General features: G+C 43.4%; 2 protein-coding genes across 2 annotated transcripts in view; one reads left to right on the forward strand and one right to left on the reverse strand.

The window, feature by feature from the left end:
- SCFD2 (sec1 family domain containing 2) overlaps window positions 1–15,636 on the forward strand; it is a 195,928-nt gene extending 180,292 nt beyond the window's left edge. The window contains exons 6-9 of the mRNA XM_069014109.1: window positions 395–540; window positions 4,102–4,236; window positions 9,860–9,979; window positions 13,955–15,636. Coding sequence (XP_068870210.1) covers window positions 395–540; window positions 4,102–4,236; window positions 9,860–9,979; window positions 13,955–14,047 — 494 coding nt within the window. The 3' untranslated portion in view covers window positions 14,048–15,636. The remainder of the gene's footprint in view (window positions 1–394; window positions 541–4,101; window positions 4,237–9,859; window positions 9,980–13,954) is intronic.
- A 1,529-nt stretch (window positions 15,637–17,165) lies between these two features.
- RASL11B (RAS like family 11 member B) lies at window positions 17,166–21,033 on the reverse strand. The gene is made up of 4 exons (XM_069014118.1): window positions 20,872–21,033; window positions 20,730–20,786; window positions 19,586–19,662; window positions 17,166–18,744 (listed from the first exon to the last, which is right to left on the reverse strand). The coding sequence occupies exons 1-4, from the start codon at window positions 20,993–20,995 to the stop codon at window positions 18,277–18,279; spliced, it is 726 nt and encodes a 241-aa protein (XP_068870219.1). The 5' UTR covers window positions 20,996–21,033; the 3' UTR covers window positions 17,166–18,276.
- Between the last annotated feature and the right edge of the window lie 2,617 nt (window positions 21,034–23,650).

Here is a 23,650-nt window from a genome sequence, read left to right on the forward strand (position 1 = left end):
CCTTCTTCATGGCTGTTTACCCAAGGAGACCGGCAAGCCAGCTGGCTCCTTTCCACATAACAGGGGGCTCTTCTTTGGAGTGTTCTAGCACAGGACCCTCTGCTTGCTGTGGAGAGCAAAACATACTTTGTGCCGATGAAAATGCAGTGTGACTGAGGTTACAAAGAGAGACACTCTTCACTTTGCCTGATGTCCAGAATTTTTGCCTTCTTGCTTAGCTGCCGAGACTTGTGCCATGCTGAGGACATGCTGTCTAAAAAGCCGCTGAGTTTCTAGAATATAACACAATGAAAAGAATTTAAAATTTCCTCCAGTTATCCTTTTCCTACTGTTTATTATCAAAACACATGAAAATTTTTCACTCACTCAGCTGTGTGTTTCTTTATTTCTTTAGGCTGTGACTCGTCACTGAACTTGACATCTCAGAAAGCCACAGAGGCAGTGGACGGTATCTTTCGGTCCCTCAGGGATATTGCCAGAGTCCGAATGCACATGAAACAGTTTAATTCCATACATAACCCAGGCAGCAACACCCACCAGGCAAGTGTAGCTTTCTTTTCCCTGTCTTTGTTATTTCTCTAGCATGCTGTCAAAATTACAGCACTAGTTTTGTTGATATGCTAATCCTATACACATTCTGCCCATATAGAAGATACATAAGTAAAGATTTTATAGTTGACCTAATCATCAAGAACTTCCTCAAGTCTTTTGTCAAAACTTAGGCATACGCATGTCAATGTCAACAAAGAATTATCTGAGGAAGAAATTTGTGCTTTGCTCTGCAGTACTGTGGAATGACATAAATGCCTGTGAAAGGCAGGGCTAGGTCAAGATGGGTCTCAACTAAGACCGCTCAAGGCAGAGTGAAGCAGGATGTCTGCATCCATATGGCAACTATATTCTTGTATTTTCTCTCCCATCCCTCTAAGTGTGAGAGACAAACCTGTTTGTAAATAGATGACAAATGCAGCTTCTGTTTCTAAAATAGGAATACATGATCTGTGATACTACTTTAGGTTATCAGGACTAATAGACAGTGGTTTTCCTTCTCTCTGTCTCCCCTGAAGGATTTTACCTTTTCCAGTTAAAAACAGAGGTTTATAACAGAAAGCAGTGATTTAGAGAGAGATCGTAAAACATGATTCTACCCTTGAGCCAGAAAAAAATCTTTCCAAATTCCTAGCAGTGCTGTAGACCAGCAAGGGGATGTAGTTCAAATTAAGCATTGTTTTGTAAGAACATAAGTGATGAGCATTGCGAAATGTCACTGGAAATCTAAGGTAAAGGAAACCTGTTCCTGAAGTCTTCTAGCAGTTTTGACCAGTCTGGTGTTCAAAATGGAGAAAATTGTTAAAAATTTAATACAGTTCAGTGCAGAGGCTGTGAGATGATAAGAAAAGTCTCCTGGAAGTGTAATTAACATCACTATGTTCTTTGGATGTAATCCAGTTTGCTTGCTTAGGGATAAGTTCTGGAACACAGCAAGGGATATATTAACACCTTGCAGCCCCTTAATCTAGCCATGCAATGGATCTAGTTGCTTGAGTAGGACAAACCTTCTGCTGAGGGAAGTCCAGGAGATTTATAATAGTAGAAATAAGCAAGCAGTATGTAATTGTCCATGATACTTACAGCTCTCTAGAAATGGGCCTCTCTTTTGACTGGCAGATGTTGTGTGCAATCAGTTTAGCTCCTCAGAAGAATTGGTGCCTGTGCTGTGACCATACCCATCCCCAGACCTGCTTAGTGCTATGGGAATGGGTTTAGCCCATAGGTACTTTTTCACTGTATCTGTTAAAAGCTGGGAAGCCTCCATTTCTTCTTGAAACTCATAAAAAGGTTTCTATGGATAAGTAACTGGGAATTGGATAGCCTCTTAGGACTTTTTGTAGCATTGTAGTTTGTATGTTTTACATAAAATGATATATGTTTTCATCAGGTTATCAAACTAGTTCATGTAGTGACCATGCAAGAACAGAATTTTGCCTGTTATTGAAACTACTTTCATTTTGATCTAGGTATATTTCTCCCTTCCTCCTTCCCTTCCTCCATTCCTTCTTCTATCCCTCACTCTCCTTTTCTCATTCTCTCTCTTTCTCTCCCTTTTTCTCTCTCTTCTCCCCTTTATAATCTTGTCGGGGTGTGTCCCATAGCTGTTGAGGTTTTCAACAGCTATTTTGAACACAATTTGTGCCTGCCAAAATTTAAAGTTGATAAAAGTTTCATTATGTGAGATAGAAACCAATGCAGCTGTTGGGGCTTGTACGAAAAAAAAATCCCTAAAAACTTGGTAGATTAATTTCAAGTCATATAAGATTTTTAAAAATATTTGAGACCATTATAGTTACAAAAGGTAGGTGATCATACTATCTGTATTTTAGTATCCGCATAGTCTGACTGGGTTGTTTTCAACAGCACTGAGTTTTGGTGATGAAAATTCAGACATGCAAAATCATAGCACATTTTTGACGTCTTTTGAGTACATAGTTTTGTCTGAAGTCAGATGATATTTTTCCTTTAATTTTGTGGAGTAAGCCTCGCTGTTAAACTCTGATTTGATCTCTGCTCCAAAAATATTTAATTCCTAATGTTTTTCTGTTCCTCATCTATGAAGATATTAAACAGAGTTTTATAAATAGGGCTTCATGCCTGCATGTGTATTTTCAAACAGTTGTTTATTGCGTGCCTAGATTTGACAGAAATCTTGACATGTTCTAAAAGATCCTGCAGCTCATGTCTGCTGTAATTTGCTTTGTTGGCTCAACTAAAAGTTATGCACATGTTGTGAGAAGAACTAGATGAGTTGTATAAATCTTTGTTGACAGGATTGTATTAAAAAACTGTAAGCTTTGTTTCTCACTCTAAAGTGTTAGATGAAAAACATTTCTTTAATGACTCCAGAAAATTTTAGTTTCAAGCCAAGTGGCTTGTGTTTTATTTTCCATCCATTTTTACTATTACCTGCAAGATGCCTCTTGTAGATACCATCTTTACAAAACTAATGGCATTATGCTTGATTCCCCTAGGAAATCACCCCTAAGGGGTGATACATGCTTGGGGTAGTCCCAAAGCCAAATAAATGTGCTAATTTTAAAGCTGCTCATTTTCTAAGATGGTTGCACTTATTGAAATTATCGTGGTTCTGTTGCAGTTTGGGCAAAGTTAGAAGCAGTAAAACAAAGCTCCATCTGTAAACCAAGTAAGCTTGAATTTTCATTAAAGATCTTTCCATTGGTCCCTAAAAGTTTTATCTTAACAATTTTCTCAGGTTGTCAGAGTGGTTTAAACCTTGGTATTGGAATGTGGAAATTATTAGGCTACTACTTCGTATTCAGCCTGGGTTTGTGGATCCTGAAGAGGATACAAGGTTTATCCTTTGGGAGTAGACCTTCCAGCATGTTGACTATTTGTACCTTTACATTTTCCACTTCTCCTAGCCCCTAACTTCTCTGAAGCTCTGACATTCATGACATTCATGATATTCAATCCCACAACGGTGGGGTTGTTTGGCCTGTTTTTCGGAAATCTTCCACAGGTGGAAGCGTTGTGGAGTGCCAAGGTCATGGAAGCTAAAGGACTAACAGGGACTCGTTAGCTCTGCTCTCCCATGAGGGACGAACAGGCAGGTTGGCCTCTTCCCTGCCCTGCTGATATCCAGACCTTAGTGAGGACATGACACTTGGAGGAAGGCAGGAGTGGTCAATAAAAAAAAAAAATTCCTGTTCAGATGTTTGTAAAATCCTTAAAAAGGGAATGAGATCTGGATGCACAATGGGTGACAGAGTCTCATCCGTATGGTTATCCATTTCTGTATTACCTCCTAAAAGATTCCATAGAAAGTAAAAGCCCCCTCTTTCTTCCTTGTCTCTCATTACTGATACAATACACATGGGGCAGAGTAAATGTGTGGCTCTCTTCCAGTCTTTTCAGTTTGATGTTGTGCTGGTGCATGCCATCTGCAGTCAAGGTCACAAACTCTCTGAATGCTTTCATTTCTGGGATAATTATTTCTGTAAGCTTTAATAGAAATAAAATGCTTAGAATTGTGGTTGCACTGAGTCTAAACAGGTTTACTCACAATGTGTTGTTCTCTTTGTGCAGGCTTCTTACAAACCTCTGCTGAAACAGGTAGTGGAAGAGATCTGTAATCCTGATCGGCCCGATCCTGTTGATATTGAGCATATGTCATCAGGCCTCACTGATCTCCTTAAAACTGGATTCAGTATGTTCATGAAGGTAAACCAGCCTTCCCAAGCTCATCTGTAAGATTTTCCTGAGGTCAGAGCATCATGCAGCAGTAGCTGATTTTATTATGGTGTTCAGCAGAACTTGAGGGGAGGTTAGGAGAGTTAAATCCTTGAAGGGGGACTGGGAATAGCTTGAGGCACTACACTGTAGGTACAGTGCGGACATGTAGCACCTGCTGAATGAAACAAGAGGACTGGAGCAGACTGAACATCTAAGTAATGGTCATGGTGGACACCAAAATAAGGTTGATATATCTGGGAAGAGGCAATGTGGCTTTGCTAAAGGAAGTGCTAACTCACATAGCTTTTAGAGCTCTTCAGAGATACCCAACAAATAAATTGATGTGAGTGTCAGTTTGTATTACCTACCTGGATTTCCAAAAGGCATTCCACATGGCACCTCATCAAAGGACTTTAAAGACACTCAGCAGCCTTCAGATAGAAGAGAAGTAAGTATGAACAATCTGGTCTCACACGGCATGAAGGAGGAGCTCTATATTCAATACCTTTTCTATAATTAGATATTGTTCAACTTGTACTGGGGAGGAAGGAAGCCCATTAGTTAGAAATTTCTTTGTAGATTCTCTTAGCATGTTTTAAGACAGTCATTCTACAAGAATTTACTCTTCTTTACAAATTAGCCCATGCTAAGTGTCCACTAAATATTTACAGAGTTGAAGTGTGGAGTAGCCAGCATGTTGTACATTCAGCCTTGTCTTACTGCATATCCTGAATTCTCTGTTGAAAACAGCCCCAGATTTACATCAAACCACGTCAATACTATGGTTATGAGTACAGTACATTTCAGTACTGTGCCCAGTGTTTTTCTTTCAGTTTTACCACTATCACCCCTCAGCATAGAAGAGACATCAGCAAACTGTGTGAGGCAGTGGACACAAATTGCAGCAAGGGAAGTTTCAGTTTAATATAATGTCTTGGTTTGAAAGATAGGTGTCTGCTAAGGAAGGCAGAAGCCTCCCTTGGAATGGTAGATGCAATCCCCTTCCCTCCGAGTTATTATAATTTTGAAATCAAGGGCTTTTAGGCAAAGATGTGGGAAAATAGGAATAACAGTTCTTTACTATTATATATCTATAAGTGTATAACCAGTCAAACAAACAACAATAACCATGGCAGTAACAGCAATCCCAAACCCAGTCCCAGCCTTCTCGGCGGTCAGGCCCTTTCCCCTCGGGTGCAGTTCCGCTCGCAGCCGGCAGGGGCGCTGGCGGCTCCCGGTGAGCAGGGCAGGTGCGATGGTTCCCCCGCGGCTGCAGGGGGCGCTCCGGAGTGAGCTCGGGGAGCACGCGGCACCGGTGCCCTGGGATCCCGGGAAGGGATGGGACAAAGGCTTCACAAACCCCTGGGCAGCCGATCCCGGTGTCCGGCCGGACCCTCGGGAACAGCAGGCTGGAACAGCAGGGACGGGCACAAATCCCAGATGGCAGATGAGGTGTATCCAAACGGGGAACCCCCCGGAGGTCTGGGCAGGCAGGGCCAGCACGGCTACAACGCAGCGAAGGCTCAAAGCACCAGCGGGGCAGGGCGGCCACAGCCCAGCTCCCGGTGGGGCAGGGAAGGCGGCTTTGGGATCCCGGGGCTTTCCAGCACAAGGAAAAGCAGCCGAAGCAAGCAAACTCTTCTCTGTCCAAACGCCGGAGACCCAACTGCCCACACACCCAGGTGAAACAAAAGGAGCAGCCAGGTCTTTTGTTTCTCTTAAGCATCCAGCGATTTGTCGACTTAGTAACAGTATGGGGGGAAATTCCTTTAACAGAAAAAAACTAGACCTCTTAAAACCCCAACATATAAGGAAAAAAATACTAACTGTAAGAGTGGTTAAGTCCAGAGAATTCTCCGTCTCTGAGATAGTCAAAGGTTGGCCAAACAGAGCCCTGAGCAACCTGATACAATTTTGAAGTTGGCCCTGCTTTGGGCAGGGAGGTGAACTAGATGAGCTACAAAGACTCCTTCCAACTTGATTCTGTGATTCTATGGTAATAAAAAAGACAATTTTTTTTTTTTTCTTTTGTGCAAATTCCTGCTAGACCTGCATTTAAAGGCAGGTGACAAAAATAGTTTTGACTGTTGTGTTGGTACTATTCTAGAACTCACTAACAGAATAACAAAGTTATTTTTCTGTTATTTCAAAGAAAGCTAGTATTGAGCACAAAATCAAGTAAGCCTAAAATCCAGTGCAAGAGAGAGACATAAGTATATTATGGCAATATGTACCTGTAAGTGCATCTTTCCTGGTAAAACAAATATCCTACTATAAAGAATATTTAAGAGATGAGCAAGTGAACTTTGTGTAGGATGAATATTTTGTAGGCATCATCACATACCTCACAAATATGTGTCCATGCTTGCTCCCTTGGTTTGTAGCCTGGCTTGCTGGCATGTGCTCAATTGTTGTATGATTGAGTTTCTGACCAGCCTGTATTTCTGACACTATCACACCATCAGCATAGTAATTATTTTGTGAGCTTCCTTATTTTTGTTTCTTTCTCAATGCCTGAATATAAATGCCAACTCACATAATAATAGTTTGGTTATTGCCTCAGGTGTGTTAACTCAGGACAGACTTTTAAAGATAGCTCACATCCAGAAGTTGTTTGTCTGGCAGGTGTGTTTGTTTTGAAGCTAAGGGATGGTGAAGGGAAAAAGCCCCCCTGCCTCAAGGACTCCTCTTTTGGCTGCTTTAAAACATAAAACGCATGTTTTTTGATGATCTGAGCTTGCTATTATTGATAACAAGTGCCCTGCACAGCAGCCTAGTTTCTGGTGATTTATGTGTTTTCCTTTTTCCAGTTATTCAGCTAAATTAATTGGTTTTTGGTTGGTCACAAATACCAGAATCATCAGTGCTGCTGTCCTTATTGGGTGAGTTACAGAACAATAACAATTGTTTTTGCTGACTTTCCTCAGAGAAAAAAACTGTGGCTTTTGAGCTGCCATGAGCCATGAGAATATACCTGTCCTCTCATGCCTTCCTGTTTCAGTTTTAGAGTTTTATTGACCACTGCCACCCTGTTTTCCCACCTCCTTCCCTCTCTCTCCTCCTCACAGACGTGTACTGGCAAAGAGCTCTCTGACCATCAACATCCCAGCATACCCTGAGCTCAGAGCTGGAGAGAAGGCCCTTGATGTCCTGCTGGGACACTCTGCTGGCTCAGGGCACCATCCCCACTTCCTCTGGGCTCTTTCACTTCAACGTAATGGTTTTGAGGGGTTTTTGGTTAATCTTTCTAATTGCCTGAGGCAGCTCTCCGATTTTTTTTAACATTTGGCATTTTGAATTGAAAGTGAATTTCACTCAGGGATTTTTTGCAAAATTCAGATTTCACAGTAAATTCAGAGGCTGTGGAAATGTCCCAAATTAACCAAACTGTAGAAGGATCCCAGAAGATACACATTGCTTTTGTTGCAATCCATTTCAGTTCTTCTTCTCTATCACTGAAATGAGTTGTGTTTAGCTACACACAGCCAGTTCCTTCCAAAGAGAGAGTCTTGGGTGGTTGTATTATCAAACAAACAAACAAAAAAAAAATTGGCAAAAACTTGCATTCTTAACAGAGCCAAATATTTTGTACCCAAAGTATTGTCCTCCTTCAAAATACTTACACATAGCATAACAAAATTACGGATTCCAAGGCCCTTTTCATTTCTGTTTTAATTTAATTTAGAGTTTGCATGACTAATAGTATTTTAATACGCATTTCTGGAATTTGTGGTTTGAACTTTAGTCTTCTGAAAAATAGTAAGTTTTATATAGGCACCATGTGTTTGGATCTAGGTTTATTTTGACTGAAGGAAATTATTTGTCAAGACATTTTCTCTTTAGCATTACCCTGAAAGCTTGTGTTTTCTGATTCCTATACTGGGTGTCCTTTCAATGTGCCCAATGTTCTGCATGCATGTTTATCATGAGTTTGTTTTTGCTAGGAGGGATATTAAGAATCATAGAATCACAGAATCACAGAATGTTCTGAGCTGGAAGGAACCCACAAGGATCATCAAGTCCAGCTCCTGGCCCTGCACAACACCATTCCCAATTATCACACCATGTACCCAAGAGTATTATCCAGGCAGGCATGGTGCTGTGACCACTTTCGTGGCAAGCCTGTTCCAGTGCCCTGGAATTGTGGTATGTATGCCATCAGCTCAATGAAGATGGCCAGCAAAGTGGGGGTGAGTTAGAGTATAAATACCCAGTATGCAAATACTCAGCTCACTAATACATCTCTCTAAGGCTTTTGTACTAGTTTCAGACTCTCAGGAATTCAAGAGCTCCTTGCCTGGGGAGCAGCATTGAACAGGGAGCCCCATGTAATCAAAGCCAGCTAGCCTGGAGAGAGAACATGCCATCTCCCTGTGCTAGCTTCAAAAGGAAGAGTCCTTGCTGAAGGTTACCAGGCAGAAAGCCTTCAGGATGAAAAAGTGCCAAAAGACTAAATATAGCAAAGCCACAATAAGGAGAAGAAGAAGAGCTGTTCCTCCAGGAGCTGGAGCCACAAGGATCAAAGAAATCTGCTGTGGTGGGGAAAGCAAAAGAACCCTGCTCTGCCCAAACATGGTTGACATCACTTTCATTCTGTCAAGTGAATGCTGTTAAAAGCCTATGTCATGCAAGGAAAGGAGGTGGAGAGTCTAAAAAGGAATTAAACTATTTTGTCACTTTTCAGAGCGAAGCATTTGGAGTATTTCATGCTCCAGGGTGATGTGACAAGAGCAATGGCATGGGCTCTGTTGACATCCCTCCCAAAGACTGGATCAAGGTAGTGTCAGGGGAGTGTGTTTTCTCAAGAAGGAAACAGTTTGCTAGGAAACAGGAAAGTTTCATCAAACTTCTAGAAGTGGCTAAGAGGAAACTGAGGTAAAGCATCACCTTCACATTTAAAATTATAATGCAGTTTTATAAAGTCTTAACTGAAGTGAGATGTTTATGCCATTTTAAAGATAATTGGAGAAAAATGAAACAAGTATTTTCTTGGAGCTAAAGTTTCTCTATATTAGTTACAAGGCTCTCATAGAAGCATTGAAAACTCTGAATTGAAACAAGCTAGGAACTGAGTTTAGACTATAATGGACCTGATTTATTTTTATTGGATGAATTGTAAAAGATTATTCACTGCACCGGTGAAAACACATTGCATAAAATTCTTTTCTGTGTTGACCTCAGGCAGGGATTCTAGCATGTTTAGGCTGGACTCCTTGCTTCTACTGGGTAGTAATTTACCCCTCATTCCTTAAAGTCTCCTGTGCATGTGTATCCAAAGTAAACATCCACCCAAGTACTCTCCTCCCACTCTGGGAAAGGGAGGAAAGTAAGGAAGAAGGAATGGAGGGAGAAACCCTGAGACTTCAAGAGAAACTCCCATAGGTTTCAATGGAATCCATGGAGACTTTATTTCCCTGGAAACAGTTAATTAGTTCTAACTGGGCATCACCCCCATTGATTTCCCTCTCAGTTGCTACAGCATTCCATGAATATTTCTTTCTGAGCTTCCTCTTTGGTCTTCCTCTAGCCACTCAGGGAGCTGATCGCTGATAATCCATAGGCTTGGACCTGGGTGAAGCAAGTACAAATAATGCTTTCCTTCATTTTACAGGTGAATCGCCCTCACCCTGGTGATCATCCTCTTCTGATCATCTTTATGGTTGGTGGAGTGTCAGTCTCTGAGGTCAAAATGGTGAAGGATTTGGTAGCAACACGCAAACCTGGTACCCAGGTAAAAACAGCTCTAAACATACAGTTCCTATCCAAACAAAAACTAAGAAAATTCATCAGATAGTGTTCCCTATAGCACTGGTACCAAACCTACAGAAAGCCACAGCCAGATGGGCAGAAATGATGTTAGGGTTTTGCTGTGAAACATCCAAAGGCAACAAGTATTCAGGCACCAAGGGTCTGTTTTTTCACGTTGTAGTCAGCAACAAAAGTTCAAACTCCGGTTGGAGAGTTCAGAACAGACTGGCATTAATTTGAAGTAGCTTTCATCATGTCTCAAAAGATTAGTGTCTTTGTATTCTTTATAAACAGAAACATTTGCTGTCCGAAAAGCTACAGGCTCCCTGGCAGTCCACTATGGGACATAGCGCAGGGATACTCAGGAGTCTGGGTACCACCTGGTGACTTATCAGGGGTAATCCTGCAGGCACGCCAACTAGCAAGGGTGAGGAGCAAAATAAATTAACCTGGATATAGCTGTACTTTTCCTGTGTCTGGCCAGGTGTCTCTGATAGATACCTGACCACTAGACCTTAAGTAGCCTGAAGCAGGTGATGTGGAGAAAGCCCAAAGTCTCTGCAGCTTTTGAATATGCTGTTGGACTCCTGGAAGAAGGATGGTTCCCACAGTGAAGCTTCAGTAATGTCCATGTGGTTGGTCTTTGCCTCATCCACTTTCTGGCAGCAGAACTTGACTACAGTAGCTGTCATCTGAATGGAGGGAGAGGAGGAGGATAGGTGAGCTCTGGTGGCACCTGAGATGTTAAAAATCATTAATTGTGGAGGACCAATCAGGTGTCTGTTGAGTACTGCAGATACATAGGGTAATACAAGAACTCTAAAGTGCTGTGTAACCAGCTGCATCATAAACATAACTCTAGTTTCCAGGGTGGCTTGTAAACATCTTGTTTTCAATTCCTATGGAATGCGGTTGTGATTAGTGAGAAATCATTAGCAAAACAGAGCCAACCAAAGGCAGAGCAGCCCCTCAGTTTGACATGTGTTTTCCGTGTTTCAGTTGTCTTTGCAAGGCAGTCTCAAGCAGTGTTTTGTAAGGAGGAGCACCATTTTAGCGGTGGTTTTTTTTATCTGATAACACGATTCTTTCCTATTAGCCTACTGGTAATCTCCTCAAAATAGCAAATTAAATTTTCCCTCTTGGAGGGGAATTGAGTTGTGACACACTGATGGACAAGTTAATCCACACACACAGTGTATTAAGACACCCTGAAAGATAAACAGAGGGTTAACATCTGAGTTGGTTGAGAACTATGCAGGGAGATTTTCAACTGGCTTTCTAGAGGGACTTAAGGCTTGACAGTGGTGACATGGGATCTGGTGTTGCTTTGCTTTGGCTTAACCCTGGCAGCAGGTCACCCTCTGAGGCAGATTCCTAAAGCATTTTAAGCTTTTACTGCATCTTGCCTTTTATCCAAATGTGCTGTGTTAGAGGTGAAAGGACTTCGGGGGAGAGGCGGGAGGAGGAAGAGAAAGAAGAAACTAAGCAGTTGTGCGAGTGTCTCACAAAAAAAAAAGTTTGTAAGTTTGTTGGATTTACCTGGATTTCTGCACTATAGCTGTGAATATGCACCACCTGTTTAGGATTATTCTCTTTTCAAAAAGCCAGGCATTTATCTAACTCGAGCCAGGGTTTAACAGAGCCTTTTTTTGCTGTTCAGGCAATCAGGTTCAGGCTTCGGGGAAACACTGGCCTTCCAAGTCCCTTCCAGTCAAACAAAGCACTAACATTTATACTAAGTACTGGCTCTTGGAAAAATGCAGAAGTGTGGAAGTACAAAAACTGAATAAAGTAACTGAAGAAAAACTGACAAGATGCACTGATTACTTCAACAACTGTTTGGAGTTTAGGCAAATGACATTTAAATGTGGAATAAGAGACACATGTTTCCATCCACAGAACAGTTCTGCATCTGAATGTGAATGACAATTTTATTTCTCATGGAGAAGCACAGAGGAATACAGTGTTTCCTATGCACCATTTGGTTTTGGATGGTGGCAAATAGCTCCCCATAACTAGTGAGAAGTATCCTATTTTTGAAGGAAGAAATTACTTCTCTTATTCTGCTTTAATCAGGAGAGTAATAAAGGGGAGAGAGCATGGGAGAATGTTTCCCCCTCCCTTCTCCCGACATGCACTATCATCTGTGTGGTTGTGGCTGAGGTAGGCAGACTGATAAACTCTTTCAGAGGCACCTTTAGATGTTAGCTGCATCCTTCCCTGTCTTCTGCTGGGGAGAAACTTCCCATTGGATTTCAGTGGGTCAGGATAGGAGCTCCTGGCTCTTCCACCTTGGCTGCACTAGGAGGGGTAGCCCTTCAGGTGAAGCATGAAAGACAGGCACGGTGTAAGACAGGCACAGAGTATGAAACAAGGAGAAGGACTGTCCTGAAGAGAGCTGCCTGGAGAAGAGATGGACATTACTTATCTGGGCAATTCCCCTCTTCTCTGTAAAAATTAAAAAACAAACATTCACATTTATCCCCCTCAATGAGCCCTTGGAGATACTGGAGGGAAAGAAGTCCCACTGTATTCAGCAGCATCTTTTCTGAGACATAAAAGTTGCAGATCTCAGTTTTCTCTCTGGGCTTGCTATTAGTTGCACAAATCCCCTGAGGGTTCAGTGGTAGGACTCCAAGAAGAAATTGCTTTTATCTGTCAATGGCTATTGTTGATGTTTGGCTTGTACACTCAAAAAACTTCGGTAACGTGTCCCTTCGTGTTTTTCAGAGTTAAGCTGCGTGATAACAAGATGAGCACATACTGTGCTGTAGTCTGATTCTCATGTAACATAAGTAAGACAGTGTCAGCCTTTGGCATCTGCAAGTTACAGAGAGTTTTTCAGGCTCACGAAGGAAGAGATAATCAGTGTCAGTTTGCTGCAGATTGTGTGGGAGGACAAGGGAAGAGGAGAAGTGAGGGGGAAGCTATCACCAATACAGGAGGGATCCTTTCAGTATCTGAAGTGAAAAGATGTAAGAAAGAACAACAAAAAAAGTTGAAATGCAGCATTACCACATACTTTAGCCATGTGATGGACAGCATTCGATAGATGCTGCAATAAATGGCCACACAGACATACTCTGTTGTTGATGTTTGTACTTCCTCTCCTTGACTTTGCGCTGAAGAAGCAAATTCATTTTCAAGTGGGCTAGTATGATTAAATCTGCCCCCAGATCCCTGCCTGCAATCCTGACCCTATGGACACTGCTAAGCTTGGGGCTCGGTAAGAGCAGTGTCCTATGATTTTGACCCTGACTTAGCTCCTCACAGCAAGAGTGTACACACTCAGTCCTGGATTATAGCTTTGCCCTATCACAATACCTAAATTATATACTTATTATATATTACGGAAAACAGATACCTGGACCCAGCAGGATGTGTATCATGGTTGTAGTGAGTGATGGTTTCATTCATCAGACCCATCTGGGATTAAAAACTGGAAAAAACCAAACTGATAACATCTGACACTGCTCAAGGTTGAGCTTGATGTGCAGAACAGCCTGTGCCTGGTCTGAGGAGACGTTTCTGAACAGGGAGTCTGGCTCCCTGCAGCAGGCACTTTTGTGGTGCTCACCTTACCTTCAGCTGAGAGGAAACAGGCATCACTCAAATCTGTGCTATAGGAGAGGAAACCACTGCTTCATCAGCTGATGCCTCGCAGTAAACCCAGTGGCAGTCACAATAAATCACAAGGTAAGATGTGGGTAGAAATGTGTCAAAGCACACATGCATTAAGCATACAATGCTACCAGTCATTATGCTCCTTAAAGCAATTTAACTACAGTTATTAGCGAGCAGACAGTTTCACTGGACAAGTTGTATTGCCCTGTCAGTAAACACCAGAAGCAGACAGCCTGCCTAGAGCTGGGTAAAAAACAGTTACTATCTATGGCTCATTAGTACTGTCTCAGTCCCTTCCAGTTTGACTTGTTGTTTCTTGTTCCCCTTCTTTCAGGTAATTGTGCTCTCCTCTGTACTCCTGACACCACACAGTGCTGTTGAGTTGCTGTTTGCCCCAGACCGTCTCCAGCCTGACGCTCATATCTGATGGGGAAGGCTGTGGAGAAAGTGAGTGAGTGCCTTGCCTGGAAACATCAAATCCCTTCTCTGTCACTCTTCTCAAGAGCCCTCCAAAAACTGTCATGTCACCTGCTTCAGTAAGAGCTCCAGGTGAAACAGCTGGGTATCTGGCTGCAAGGGAACATCTGCAGCTCGTGGGCAGCTCTTCAAAATGGTCCAGTTGTCCAGCAACAAATCTCCCCTCCTTAACAATAGCACTGTGCAGTGCTGAATCACTCCCAGCCTCACTCAGCGTGGTGAGGGTGATTGTTCATAACAATTCCCTAGAAAAGGAGCAGCTGAGGACCAGGTGATACACAATTTGCACTCCCCAAGCAGTACCTTTTTTCCTGATGGTTTTGCTGGGTTTGCAGATGGTGGGAAATGCTGCTGAGGGATGGAGAGGCTAGCAAAATCCACCCTCTGACGTGCTACCTTGCAAAACGTGTGCCTTACACAATGTGAACAGCCTCTACTCTTACTTTGTCCCTCATTCCAGAGAGATCATGGAGCAGCAGCCCTGATTTAGCTGGCACAGCAGCTCCCTGTCTGGTGATGCTCTTTCAGCAGGACTGTTAGGGAAGCAGAGAGCCAGACTCAGGGGCTGGGTTACATGGCTGCTTCTCTCTAAGCTTTCCATTTCCTGCTCTAGTTTCTCCACCCACAGTCCCAGAAGAAAAGACTGTTTCTGATGGCACACTTCTCTGTAGATTTACACAGGAGGCCATATGGGCTGTGATGGTTTGATGATAACCCCAAAAGAATCCTCCCCTCACATGCATTTAAAAAAGAAAAAGAAAGAAAGGGGGGGAAAAAAGGGCATGATCCCATTTTCAAGAGGCCCCAGCACAGATTCTTTCTTGAGCTAGATTTCTGAACAGCATGATTAGAGAATAGCTTTTATTTTTAATTTATAATCATGAAAGAACTGCAATCAAATTCAGTTATGTAATTTTTCTTTATAAAACTTTGCTACAATCTGTGATGTAAGAGCAGCAGCCAATAGAGATTTTAATTGCATATATCACCGAGGTTTCCAAATTGCAACATGAAATGGTGGAGCTCTAAAGCTGCATCCTCTTGCTTCATCCAAGTAATGCTACGACTACAGCTTACACTGAGATGAGAATGTGAAATTAAGTGACATTCACTCTATCATAGCATTCTTTATTATGCCAAAGGAGTAGATTAAATGGGAAGTAGTTTTTTAAATTTTGTTCACTAGCTAGCATTAGTTCTCCTAAATGTTTATGCTGGTCTTCAGAAAAGGGTGCATTTTGGTTTAAGTTCAATTTTGAGTGGCTGGAAGGAAACAATGGACTGATTATAAAGCATAGACAATGTCGTCTCTGTGGAAGAGAAATTTGTAAGAATGACTATAGAATGGAACTTTGTGCTATAAAAAATGAGAAATGCTATGAGATTGCAATATTAAAAGCTCAAGGAATAGTTTGAATAGATAACTGGAAAGCAAGTAGCTGGTCTCTTGGGTTTTCTGTCATCCTGTACTGTTCAGTCTTCTTTAGAATATGGTTGTTTCATAAATTCTGTAACCAATAAAGCAATGCTCTTACAATGCCAAGCCTTCTCTGTCTTCTCCTTTTTTCCTAGTATGCAGAGCCACACATGCCAGAACTGCATATTCCTGCAACCCTTTTTACTCTTGCATTATTTTATTGCCCCTAGGAACCTAGACCTTCTGTCTTGGGAGGTGTCCTAGAACATTTCCTACACGCTGCTTGTAGCAGAAAGGCTTGCCTGTGTCCAGTGGTCATTGCTGAGCTCAGGTGCTCACACCTCTGAGATGCTGCTGCTTTCCTGAGCTGGTGGAGGCTGCCAGTTGGGGTCTGCACTCCCTCACCTCTCTTTCATCAAATGCTCTCAGGTCTCTGACTTGGCCATCTACAGACCTACTGTATAGAGAAGGCAGGGGGTGAGTCTAAGCAGACACTGGTGATCTTGCACGTCCTCTGGGTCAAGTAGCTCCTTTGACTGAGACAGAGACCAGTTTTCCAGGCGCACACACTCTTTGGAGGAATCTTCTCAGCCAGTGGGGCCACAGCTGTGGTAAGTGATGCTGGAACTTAGCCACCATCTCATACTTAAGTACTTTGAGACCAAAAGTACAGTGGAGTCTTTCCAGTGGCCCTAGTGCAATAGTAAGCTTAGTTGTAGGAAATAGCTGTAGCAGCTACATGGCACCTGTGCTTGGGGAAAAGGTCAAGGATAAGGGATCTCCTGTCAGTTCCATATGAGTAGAAACAGCACAGAAGAGATTTGCAAGGGCAGGTGCAGGACCACATCAAGGAGTGTCTGAGTCCTCTGCCTGCAACACGAAGCAATACTCAAAATGTACAGAGGAGAAAACATAAAGCCACCCTTGGGAAATTGGTTTACTTCTCTATTAATAAGCTAAGCACTATTTGGTATAAGCTCAGAGTGGAAGGGCAAGCTCAGTTTTGTTTGCAACTCCAATCCTAAGTCAGTTGGCAAGTAAATCATGGTCCAAAAGATTATCATCAGCAGGACCCTGTCAGAGTTTCCCTGCACCACTTATTGCATCTGTGTGCTAACCAGGTGAGCTTGTATGGCCATCAGCCTAGTCCCAGCACAAACATCCTCCTCAGGAAGTTTTTTAGTAAAGCTACTTTAAACATGAAAGAGGTAGTTGACCTGCACTTTGATTAAGTTCTTCCTTGTGATACAGCTCAAAACATAAATATTCTCTTTTTTTTTAAGAAAGTGGCAGTCACTTAGAATTCATGGTCTTCGAGGTTTTGACCTACCTCACACCCTTCCTTTCTCACAAGAGAGAAATACCAAAGTATTTTTGACAAGTGGAAATGAAGAATCCCATTTTAATTTGAAAGGTCTTTGCCTTATTCAGCTCCTCTCCTAAAAGAATTTCTTAAAAAGAAGTTGTAAAGCAGTTGTGAGAGCTCCCCCGCTGTGGTTTATGCTAATAAAGCAACAGCACAGGCAGGAAAGGACACCTTGCTGTTTCTGCAGTGTATGCTAACTACCTTGAGAAAGCTATTACTTTGTCTCAACATTTCACTGGTTGTTACTCCTTGTTTCTCACCCCCCAAAGAACACACAAGGAAACATGCAGTTCAAAAATTTAATGTTGTACCAGGCAGTAAGAATGAAAAGTCCACTCCCTAGAAGGAGTATCTGTACACAAAATAAATAAGTTACAGTTTAAACAAAAGCACGACTGGCTTTTTAAAGTGCATGTGTATAAGGCCCTTAGGCTCTCAACTCCATTGGCTCAATATTAAAAAAAAAATTTATTATTTATATAAATCTGCCATGTGTTTAAGAATGAAGAGGGTCTGGCTCAGCTCAGAACAAGCCATCAGCTTCATTGCCTGGAGCCAGCCATGCTTCACACCTTTTGTTTTTGTGCCTACTGCATACAGGAGAGAGAGAAACGTCTTAGAATGGCATCTGTAATACACTATCACTCCAACTCCACACTCATTCCTCAGAAACTCCATGTTGGATCATTTAGTCTGGAAAGTACTTTTTTCAGACAGTAAAAGAGTTGTTTGTAATTAGATATGTTTACACCCTGTGGACAATAGCTTTGCATACAAAGAGCCTGGTCAAGTTGTCAGCAATAACATGGCTAGTAAAAAATAAAGGACCATTGTTTACAGTCTTGATGCTCAGTCCTGTCCACTTATTTTACTCTTATTTTTACAGAACCATTTGATGTTTGCTTATTTGTTTTGAAATACACAAAAAACCAGTTCTACTGTGCAATAAAATTAAACAGTTGCATCATGCTGTCCTTCATCCATGTGAGAACAAAACTCAAGTGGTTACTTCTGAACAGGGATCTGCAGTTCAGGGCATTTCCCTGCTCAAGTTGAGTTACAGCAAAAAGGTTGTTTCTGCACAAATGAAAGCCGAATCTGTCCAACTTGGGAAAAGGCAAATTGTTTCATTTGCTAAAAAGTTCCCTTTCCAAATGAAAATACCTGTTTAGCAAGTCACATCCTAGAACTATTTTTCAGGAGTTTTTCGGTTGTTTTTTTCTTCTCCTAATCTGATACTGTTCCTTTTTTAAGCAACTGCTTCAAGACTACTACCATGCAAAAGGCTACTCAAACCATCCTCCTTTCACAATGCCTTGGATTCTACATGTGCCAGTGTTAAACACCCCAGGTTTCAATCTCAAGCTACACATTGGACAGACCAAGGGCTGTGCCGTCAAACAGAAGTGACAGTCCTCACTTTGGCAGACAAAGCTTGCTTAAACCTTCTCTTCAGATCCTGCATGTTGGGTGATTTTGGCCGTGGAATAAGAGAGGTTCTCCTCCTCTCAGGGGTGCTGGTTATTTGCTGTTTATTGACTTCTTTACAGAGGAGATGGAAGGCATTGAAGACGTTGTTATAGTTTTCACTGACAGATACTTCATAGAAAGTGCAGCCCAGCATATTGGCCAGCTGAAGTCCCTGCTGAGGCTCCACCTCTTTGATGTGCAAGAGATCAGCTTTGTTTGCCACAATGACGACAGGGACCATGTTCCCTGGATGCAGCTGTCGAACATGATGGTAAAGGTGACTGAGTAGTTCAAAGCTCTTGTAGTCAGTGATGGAGAAAACAATCACCAGAGCATCTGCCCAGCGAATGCATCTCTTCAGCTGCTCATTACAATCCAGACTGTGTTCATGGATCTGAAAAATGAATGGTCTCAAATTAGATAGCTGAAGTCATAAAAGATTAAAGGAACCTGTCTTCAAGAGTCTGTAAAGCCAAATAGCATTTTACAGCTTCAGACATATATTTGGATTTCACATAGTAAGTATGAACTTAATCTGAGCATAGCGAATAAACGCAGATGTTGATTCAGCTGCAAAAAGCTGGAATTTAACACTGGAGTTTGCAATACTCAAATGGAAAATTGACCTGAGTAGTTCTGCATGCAGAGAAAGACTTTGTAGTTCCACAGAATGGGAAATTAACTGGCTAGACAGTAAGTCTGGGGAAGCAAAGATATGAGCTGGAAGCATTTAGTCCTGGAGTGCTGCCCAGTTCAAAAAGGCAACAATCCAGCATTACTCAGGTCTATACATTCAAAACTTTAACTTGTGACACACTAATAAGCACAGCCACAATGTAGCAGACTTTACTTTGTCATACATATTTATGAAGCTGGTTGGGCAGTGGTCATAACATTTGTTTTCACATATACCATATTTCACATATACCAGTTTGAATTGTTTCTGGGTTTGTGCCTAATGTTCCCAGTATACAGGAATGAGGCACTTCAGTAATTCAGCTGCTCAAAAGTAATGGGCCTCCAATGAACAAATGATTCATTGAAACAGTCTCTCAACACAGCTGGCTTGACTGGTTAAAACACAAGTTACCACCTCTCCCACACAGAACACCAAACTCTGAGATGGACAGCAAAATGTTTTACAGAAAGACCATAACAAGATGCTGCACAGAGGGATGCAAGCACACGAACATTTAGAGCTACTCTGGTAAACTACATGGTCGCATCTAGCTTACCTGAACTCCTGGAGTATCTTGCACTTGGATGGCCAACATCTCTCCATCTACCTGGATGTGCCTGCTGTAGAGATTACCTGACAAGAACACCAACAGGTTCACAAGTACAGTCACCACTCTACAGACAAATGTTGCTTCTGCTGCCCATTAGTTGTCTAGGGAAAGTCATATCATCACTCATGAAGCAAGAAACCAGTGTTATAAGCTTTTGGGGTGTTAACAATATTTATGATATTACCAGAAGCCTGGGATTAAATAATGAATCGACCTGTATGGAAGCTGGGCATTAAATAGTAGGCAACTTGGAATTTCATCACTCTAAGACTGTCTTAGATTGAATGATAATGGTAAGAAGGCAAAATAGCCAGCTTTTATCATATAGAAAAGCAGTTTTCTTGTCATTTAGTATTTCCACAATTTAGTGCAGCTCCCTGTTGGCTGGCCTGTAAGGTTTTCTGGGTTGATTGGATTTTTTTTTTCACTTCTTTGGCTTTTTCAAGTTATTTCCTTAACAGAAGACGGTATATTTTACACCGGCATTAGTTTAGACTCCGCACTGTACTCACTGAATGATATACGTAATATCAGCTCTCCATTTCCCCCTTTTAGCTGGCCCTGCCTAGCCCACGTAGCTGCTGGCACTCAGTTTGCAAAAAAACAATACAACAGAATGTTTTCCTGTTTTAGCTAAAAGACTCCTTCAAAAAAGGGGCACTTTCACCACATAAAGTGAATTCTGTCAGGGACCTGCAGTACAACCCATCTCTAGAGCTGCTGTGATCACAAATCGCATGTGGCTGTGCCTGGCGTGCCCCTTTCCGAGGGCTGCGAGCAGACCGGGGAGGGAACCGGCTCTCAGGGAGGCAGCAGCCGCGGAACCCTGGGGATTCGGGCCGCTGACAGCACCTGCCGAGCGCCCCCGCAGCCCCGGGGGGAGCGAGCTCTTCCCTTCCCACCTGTGCCTCGGCTCAGCGCTGGGGTCTGCACACTCTCTCGGCTTGCACCCCGCGCCCACCAGCCCGGGCACCCTCAGGGCAGGCACCGCCGGCGGCAAAGCGGCCGGGGCCGCGCTGCCCCCGCCCCGCGGTACCCCCTGCCTGACCTCCATCCCGGCGGGAACAAAGCCGCGCCGCCGCTCGCCTACCTGCGTTCCGCTCGTAGTCGCCGATGAACCGCCGGGTGAGGAACCGCACCACGAGCGCTGCGGGCAGGCACAGACAGGCACCATTAGCCGCGCTCCGCCGCTGCCAGCCCCCCCCACCCGCCCCGACCGCTGCCCCCCTCACCTGTCTTGCCCACGCCGCTGCCCCCCACCACCGCGATCTTGACGAGGCGGGGCCGGGCGGTGGCGGGGCCGTCGCCGCCGGGCGCGCACTCGGCGATGGTGCACATGCTCTGCGTCAGGCGCATCCCGCTCCGCGACCCGCGCCCGCCGCTGCCGCTACCGCGCCCCCGGCCCTTTTCTCGCCCCCGCGTCCCGCCCCGGCCCCCGGCGGCCACTCAGAGAGCCCGAACACCGCCCCGCCACGCCCCGGAACGCACCCCGAGACACGCCCCGAGCCGCGCCCCGCCCCTGCCGGGCAGGGTGAGCGGCTGAGGGCGCGCGGCGGGGCGGCGGCGCCCGCGCCTCAGGGAGGGCCGGGCGGGGAAGGCTGTCAGAAATGAGGAGTCTGTCTCTGTGTGACCTCCTTGCTCTTCGCGGGTCAAGCACCCGCAGCACCGTAACGGCGACGGATCGATTTCCGAAGATCTCAGCGCCGTCTTCTCCCAAAATCCCGCCAGGCTGACTGAAACGCGCGCGGCGTCCGTACAGGCTCAGCCACCTGCCTGGTTCCCGGGCTGGCGGGTGCATCGGTGCTGTGGCTGCCAGTCTGGGCTGCACCTGCCGCCCCACACCTCCCGCCACCCACCTCCGGATGCCTTGCCTTGCCTTGCCTTGCCTTGCCTTGCCTTGCCTTGCCTTGCCTTGCCTTGCCGTGCAGGTGAGAGCAGACTCTGAACCACGCCTGCCCTGCGGCTGAGCAGTGCTGGGTACAACAGAGGAGCTGCTCTCCTTGCCAGCCACCAGGCCAACACCAGAGGTGATGGTGGATTAGCTTTGCGAGTAGTGGGTGTGTTGTAAGGCTACTAAGGTCATTTTGGGGGGGGTGGGAATTGTTTCCTAGGTGCAGTTTAAAATAAATAGATGGATAAAACAGATTTATAGAAAGGTATTCTAAGTCAAAAAGAGAAAGAGACACAATTAGAGATAAATCAACAAGGCTGAAGGACTCAAAGAGTTGAATACAAAGAAAAGGCTGGATTTTTTATGCCGGTGCAGCAGGAATGACCTGGGCATTGTACCTTGAGCAAAGGGAAAGCATTTCATAGATTATCTGGCATCTTGGTAACTAAGGTCATTGGAAATAGAAAACCTAAAGGTAAAAGTGAAGAGGTTCACTCTCCTAAGAAAGTTTTGTCTTCAAGATGATGAAATACAGAAGGTAAATAATGTCAACTAGATGTAGTTACCTCAACCAGGGAAAAACAAACAGGGCGGTGCAGTCGTGCAGTGAGAAGGGCATACAGATTGAAGGAAGTCTGGCAATATTTAGAAAACCAAGAAGCATTCTGCTTCTAATTTTAATAAAGATGATCACATGAAAGATGGATGCAGAAGGAAGATGAGTAATGGGAAGAAAGTTGTGGTTAATTACTGCAGTGGGGGCAGATAAACCATCTTGTCCAGTGTGCAAACAGGCCAAGTGTGTGGAAATGGGGGTGAAAGGAGCACAAAGTTTCACTCTAGAACTCAAATCATTATGCATTAAAGAAAGGGAGGGAAATAATTTTTAATAATCTAGACAAATTTTGAAGAAAAGGATAATTAAAGATACGAGAATAAATTGAATAAAAATTAAGTATGCAATTACATGACACGTCGCTTCAGCAGGATATCTTTCTCCTTGCCTTTTTCTTCAAGAAATGAAATGTGGTAGATGTCATCTATTTGGGATCAATAATACCTGTTCTGTCCAGACAAGAAACAGCTGTTGAAGCAGAAGAGCATGTGGATCAGGAGACAATAACAGAGGGGTGTTTTATATGGGAGGTGTCAGACTAAAGGGAAATGCTCTGTGTGATTCATCAATGCTCCTATCATCCCTCATGTTTCCATTACAATGGTGTCATCAAGAACACAAGCAAGCTAATGAAATCTGCTGTTGACAGAGCTGGGAGTAGTTAGTATGTTGGAGAAACTGTATGTCTCTTAGGTTTAATGAAAATATAATTAAATTTGATAACATTAATGACATTCAGAGATTAAATTAAAAAAAAAATTCTTCCATTGGCTATACGACAGCACTTGGATAAGAGAGACTAGCTAATCTTGAGATGGGTAGGAGCTGTTTAAAAAGGGAAATGTAAACCCAGCAATGTCAGATAAGTAATTTCAGAAAAGTTTTGCAGTTTAGTGTGTGATTCTGTCAGCCGGTCAAGAGTAAATCACTGTTTGTCGTGGTTTAACCCCAGCCAGCAACTAAGTACCACAGAGCTGCTTGCTTGCTCCCCCCGCCTGCCTCTCTTGAAAGGAGAATCAGTGAGAAAGTAAAGCTTGTAGCTGAGGTAAGTACAGTTCAAGAGTTGAGACAAAATAAAATATACAAAAGTGGGGCTTAGAAAATGGAGGAGCCAGGAAAGTTGAAACTGAGAGCCAATGTCAGCATAAGAATAAGTGGATATAAACTCAGTTGGAGTACCAAAACACCAGAACATACCTCTAAGGAGAGTGGAAGGAGCAAAATCAAGTCTAATTTCTGTAAAATTGAGCTGGAGAATTTTATAGAAGGAAATACATGGTGTGATTGACTTCAGTGGCAATGAGATTCAATGATCCCTTCTAGAGGCCTACAGAGAGTATTCTAACATTATTCCATAAATAAATATGTTAACACATAGCAATGCATACAGCTGTGGTGTCTCCAACACATAAACGGGTGTGGTAGAAACCACAAAAAGGGAAAATGGGAAAGGGTGATGAAAATGAGACAACGCCTCAATAAACTGGTTTTAAAAAGGAGATGG

Source organism: Aphelocoma coerulescens, chromosome 4 (genome assembly GCF_041296385.1).
Source record: "Aphelocoma coerulescens isolate FSJ_1873_10779 chromosome 4, UR_Acoe_1.0, whole genome shotgun sequence".
Taxonomy (NCBI): domain Eukaryota; kingdom Metazoa; phylum Chordata; class Aves; order Passeriformes; family Corvidae; genus Aphelocoma; species Aphelocoma coerulescens.

Coding starts and splice junctions, on each gene's coding strand:
- RASL11B (XM_069014118.1), bottom strand. CDS start 20,995: ATGCGCCTGACGCAGAGCATGTGCACCATCGCCGAGTGCGCGCCCGGC. Junction 19,663..20,729: donor CGACTACGAGCGGAACGCAG/GTAGGCGAGCGG, acceptor TGTTCTTGTCAG/GTAATCTCTACAGCAGGCAC. Junction 18,745..19,585: donor AAGATACTCCAGGAGTTCAG/GTAAGCTAGATG, acceptor TTCATTTTTCAG/ATCCATGAACACAGTCTGGA.